Source organism: Cuculus canorus, chromosome Z, assembly GCF_017976375.1.
Source record: "Cuculus canorus isolate bCucCan1 chromosome Z, bCucCan1.pri, whole genome shotgun sequence".
Taxonomy (NCBI): domain Eukaryota; kingdom Metazoa; phylum Chordata; class Aves; order Cuculiformes; family Cuculidae; genus Cuculus; species Cuculus canorus.
In genome coordinates, this window is record NC_071441.1 from 11,557,859 (window position 1) to 11,563,557 (window position 5,699).

At 53.1% G+C, this 5,699-nt stretch overlaps 1 protein-coding gene across 1 annotated transcript; it reads right to left on the bottom strand.

Annotated features, from left to right (window-relative positions):
- Positions 1-533: 533 nt before the first annotated feature.
- HTR1A (5-hydroxytryptamine receptor 1A) lies at positions 534-2,051 on the bottom strand. Its single transcript, XM_009559581.2, has one exon. The coding sequence runs from the start codon at positions 1,916-1,918 to the stop codon at positions 683-685; it is 1,236 nt and encodes a 411-aa protein (XP_009557876.2). The 5' UTR covers positions 1,919-2,051; the 3' UTR covers positions 534-682.
- Between the last annotated feature and the right edge of the window lie 3,648 nt (positions 2,052-5,699).

Here is a 5,699-nt window from a genome sequence, read left to right on the forward strand (position 1 = left end):
CTGTAACGAAGGGAAGCCCGATGAACTGGAAGGTCCTAGCATAGCAGGAGAGCTGTTAGACACACGTAACGCAGACGGGGATGCTGCTGGAGGTACCTCGCAAGGTTACAAGACACGGCCGCTTTCCCCCTCCCCGCAAGAAAATCCGTGTGATGGATTCACAGCCCAGGAAGCGACAAGCCTAAAGCCCCTTCCACCGCTCGGGAAGTCTCCACGCTTACGCTGCCAGACTGAAGCTGGGCTCAAAGTCCCCCGCCGTTTCCTCGTAAATCCAAGAAAAATCCCCAATACGGCGGTATTCTGCATAGGGTGGTTTATTTTTACCGATGCTACTCGGGCAGACACTGTGGTTTACAGCAACCACAAGTAACGACCTGCAAACCCTAAGTCTACCCAGAAGGATGGAGGGAAGGGAGGAGGGGAGGGACGGGGGAGCGCCGGCCGCGGAGTCCCGCAAAGGCAGGAGAAGCGAGGGCGGCTGCGAAACGCTCCCGGCCCGGGCATCCCTCCCCCTGCCGCGTCCTGCCTCTCCCTCCTCGTCCGACGGGCGGAGGAGCGAAGGGATTCGGGGCTCCCCGCTGTTGTGCCGGTGCTGGAGAGGGGCTGGGAAGGGGGCACGGCGCGGGGCAGGCGGTGGAGCGAGTGGCAGGTGTGTCCGCTGCCCCGTCCAGGAGCGGCGGCTTCACTGCCTGCAAAATTTGCACTTGATAATTTTCTTAAAAGCACTTTGGAAGTCTTTGTTGAAATAGGCATAGATGATGGGGTTGAGGAGGGAATTGGAGTAGCCCAGCCAGTTGATGACTGCCCCCAGCCACTCGGGCATGTAGCACTTACTGTCACAAAAGGGCAGAACCAGCGCCACGATGAAGAACGGCAGCCAGCAAAGGATGAAGGTGCCCATAATGATGCCCAGGGTCTTGACAGTCTTCCTCTCCCGGGACAGAGCCATCCTCCGCTTGGCCTCCGTGTTCTTCTCGTTGCGCCTCTCGAAGGAGGGGGGCGGCGGGGAGCCGCACGCCTCGCTGGGCAGCGGCAGGTGAGTCTTGGAGGAGCTGTTGCAGCGCTGGACCTCGATGACCTCCAGGGCGGCCCCGTCCTCGCCCTGCCGCACGGCTCCGTTGACGCAGGCACCGGGCTTGGGCTCCACTGTCCGCCGCCAGCCCTTGCCGGGCTCCCCGTTGCTTTTCCCGGGCACGACGGCCGGGGAGAGAGCGAGGCAGGTGTCGGCTACTTTCTTCTTCTCCGCTTTCTTGACGGTCTTGCGGATCCTGAAGCGGGCCGCCTTGAAGATGCGGCCGTAGAGCACCAGCATGAGGAGGAGCGGGATGTAGAAGGCGCCGAAGGTGGAGTAGATGGTGTACCCGTGGTCCTTGCTGATGGTGCAGGCGTCGGGGTCCGAGCGGTCCTCGGGCGTCCTCCAGCCCAGCATGGGCGGGATGGATATCAAGAAGCCGATGAGCCAGGTCAGGCTGATGAGCACGGCCGCCCGCCGGGGAGTCCTCTTGTTGACATAGTCGATGGGGTCCGTGATGGCCCAGTACCTGTCCAAGGCGATGGCGCACAGGTGCAGGATGGAAGAGGTGCAGCACAGCACGTCCAGCGAGATGAAGATGTCGCAGGTGACCTGCCCCAGCGTCCACTTGTTCAGCACCTGGTAGAGGGCTGCCATGGGCAACACCAGCACGGACACCATGAGGTCGGTGACGGCCAGCGAGCCGATCAGGTAGTTGGCCACGGTTTGCAGGGAGCGCTCCAGGGCGATGGCCGCGATCACGCAGGCGTTGCCGCTCACGGCGCACAGGATGAGCGTGCCCAGGAGCAGCGAGGTGAGCAGCTGGTAGCTCAGGGTCACCTCGGCGAGGCCGCCTGCCCCCTCGGGGGAGCGCTCTGGGGAGGTAGTGTTGTTGGCCACATCCATGCCGTGAGGGGGAGGGGGGTCTCTTCAGGAGACGGGCATGGGAAGAGGCGCCGGTCACTTGTGCGCTACCCTGGCAGGAGGCATCGCCGCCCCGTGCGCTTCGGCCACGCCGGGCAGCCCCTCCGCCACCCCTCCCTCCCCTATATAGCGCGGCGGGAGGCGGCCGGGGCTCGGAGGACGGCGGCTGGCGGAGCCGCCCCGCGCCCGCCCATCCCCGCCGCCTCTGCCCAGCGCGCAGCCCCGGGCGGCGGGGGCGGCTCCGCTCGCCCAGCCGCTGCCCCTGATCCGCCGCGCCTCGCCTTCCCCTTCTGCCTCTCCGATCGCCCCTCGCTTTCTCCCTCCCTCCCTCCCTCCCTCCTTCCCTCCCTCCTTCCCCTCCCCTTCCGTCCTTCCCCCCATCCCGCCCTACCGCGGGGGGGGGGCGGGGGGATGTATCGAGCCGGCTCCCCATCGTCCCCCCGCACGGGGCAGGCTCCGCTCTCCGTCGCTCCCCGCTGGGAACACACCGCGGAGAGACCCTCACCCCCTCCAAATCTCCTCCCGCAGCTCCGCCCTGGGCAGCGGGGCTCCCCCTCGGGCTGGGGGATGCTCGGTGCGCTGGGGCGGCGAGCCCGGAGGAGGTGTCGGTCGCCACCTTTAGGGGAGGCTCGGCCGGGCACCGCAGGGCTGCCCCCTCGCCGCGGGGAGGGATGCGGTGTCGGGCAGGGCTCCAGAGCAGCCGATGCCGAGCGATACGAGTCCCGTTTGTGATAATTCATGTCCTCGTGTCCGGTGCGTGGGGGGCGGTCGCTGCCGTCGGGGTCTGCTCGCTCCCCCGGCGCTCAGCTCCCCGTGGGAAAACGGCATCGCCGCCCGCCCCTCCCGAGACGGGGATTGTGCCGCACGGTTGCGATCTATGTCTTCTCTGAACAGCGACAACAACAACAACAACAGAAAAAAAAAAAAAAAAAAGGGAGGGGGATAAGCAAAAAAAAAAAAAATTAATAATTTGCGTTACAGTTCGTCCCGACAGAAGGGATAAAGGCTGAGTCTGAAAGTAAAACGAGAAAAATATCTCTGGGAACAATCTTGAGTACAAAAGAGTGTCAGATTGTCACCTCTTTAAGCAGATCAATTAACATCCAGTAAATAGAACAAACAATCCTAAAACTGGGAAACGGATGTCATTTAAAGGAGAAAACAAAAAGAAAAAAAAAAAAAAAGTGGTGTTATTGATAGGTTTAACTCCCCTTGTCAGTGAAAGGTAAAGAAAGTTCTCTGATAGGACTTCTGTGGCAGCTTTCTTGCTGTTTTGCGGCTCAGTGCTTTTAACGATGTGAGATCATTCCCTCTGCTATATAATTGTGCCATGCAAGTGCAGAAACCCCAGAAAGCCAAGTAATTCCTTAACAGGAAGATTTGCCAGATTCTAACTTAATCAAAGTCGAGATGAGGATCACAGAGCCTGGCTTGCACACACTCAAGTTTCCTCGTCTTCTCTCAGCCAGTACATAAAAATAAGGCTGAGTTCACAACTTAGCAACTTTTAGATAGATTTTGGCTAAGCCCTTTTTAAGAGGGGGCCAGACTACATTTCTCCCCTTCTAGACTCGCGATCTTCATTATAAATGATCAAGGTGCAGAGATGCGCTGGATGCGCGGAGCGGAGCCGCACCCCATTGTCTTAGCCGAGCGTACTAACATCTACGGGCTCTGTGCTGTATCGAATGAAGACACTTTTGAGACGCAAAACCCCCCGTAATCGCTATTTAAGTACTCTCTCCTTCACTACCAAAACCTATTTTTTTGCTTTTTAATGTCTCCTCAAATGCATGGCACGGTTGGCTTCTAAGCAGCTGCCGATTTAAAGACCCTTCAGTGAAATCAAAGTTTATGCTTCTTGCTGTTTGGAGGTAGCCTGATGAAATGAAGGCAGTGCAAGTCTGAGAGGGAGGAAAATCGCAAGGAGATTGTCCCAGCTTTCTTGCACGGCGGTGGGCCACTCATTAGCCTAATTAGATTAGTCTGAAATTAGCATTTCAAAGCAACGGGAGACGCGGGGTTTACAAGTCCACTAAGGGCTCTTGGAGAAACTGTTTCCAAAGGTGTTTTGCGCTGCCACGGGCAAGGGAAATCAATCCCAGACACTTTTTACCGAGAAATTCCAGTGGGGAAAAGCCGACAGGGTGCTTTTTTAATTGAAATCTTTTAATTCGGCTTTAGTTTTTGAATTTATTTTTTGTTCGGAGACTGAAAATCATTTCAGTCTGAATTACATTGAGAAGTAATTTAGGCAACCATGGAGGAATGGGAGGGAGTAGGAGGTGGAAGATGTAAATCAAGGGAAAACTCACTCTTTTGATGTGGTTGTGTCGTTAATCCTGCTAAATACTTAAACAGCAAAATGCCAGTTAAACTTTCCAGCAACTAAATGATGTGCTAATGTCTTTAGATAACCTAGGTGAAGCACGTAGCTTGACTAATGAAAGCGTAAGCCTCATAAAATCCAAGCTAACTTGAGAACAAATGAAAACTTAACATCACAGTTTTTAAAAGTCCCATTAAAATATTAATGATATTCAGTTATGACACAGCTGCAGCAAACAAGAGGTTCCTCAGCAAGAATGAGAAGAAAAAACATTAACAACTGTGGCAGAAGATGCTCTCCTGAGCAATTTCATTCTACACATTTCAAAAAAGGGAGTGCTTCGTATTCTCCATGCTCTCAGATTGTCACTGTATTATCTATTTGCCAAAGTAAAACTGAAATACTAGAATTAGATTGCAGCATTTTGTACATATTACACTGAGGTTTGGAAATTATTTGGCTCTTGGGCCTTTACTGTCCACCAGGATGTGTGAATAACGCTTCTGTGTTATCACAAAATTATATTCTGTTAATGATTTCAAAATGAATGGGCTTTACTAGGGAGTTAAGGAAATGATCCAGTACATGTAGTTTTCTGTGAGAGAAGTTCCAAACAGGTGGAAGGGAAGATGTGCCAGGAGACAACCTACCAACTACAGCCTTCTTGAATTTTCTCATTAGGCTTCTTGGAAACACAGACAACAGGAATTAGTACTACTCCACACTGTTTGAAACTTTCTGAAAAACAGCTTCAACTTTAAAATACATAAAACCAAACAATAATTCAATGACTGAAACTACAGAAACCCATCCCTTTCACACAAGTACACATATTTCACTACGAGATCCACTTCACGATACCTGCGCCCACCTTTCATAACACATAAAATGTTTCACAGGACTTTAATAGATCTAAGCTTTGTGCTGCAAAAGCCCAAAAGCTATAAGAAGGTGATTGAAAAGTGTAAAAGCGTTAATAATGTGATTGAAAAGTGTGAGGCCATTGCTAGTGTTGTAGCTGTATAGCTCTCATCTAAACTGCTCTGGATCAAAATTCGTGCAGATATGACAATCTCTTTAGTCCTGACTTTGTGGACAAGACGAACCAGCCAGGAACCTAAGTCACTTTCAGTGTCAGTAGCAGAACTGTTCCCAGTGTCCAGCCTGTAGTTATGTCCAGTTTGTCAAGCCGTGCACATCCAATTTATGTATATGAAGAGCGGGAAAATAATCCCTCTTGAATCCTACAGTTAGTCTGATCAAAATCAATTCACTGATTTCTGTCCGATAGCACAATAAGGAAGCCTACATTTCCCAGCTTCTGGATCACCTTTGTGCAATCTCAATATTTTTCCCATTTCAGAGGCAGGCTAGTTAGGTCTCCACACAATTCTGTTAAGCCAACTCGGATCTGGTTAGTTGCAGCCTGCACTG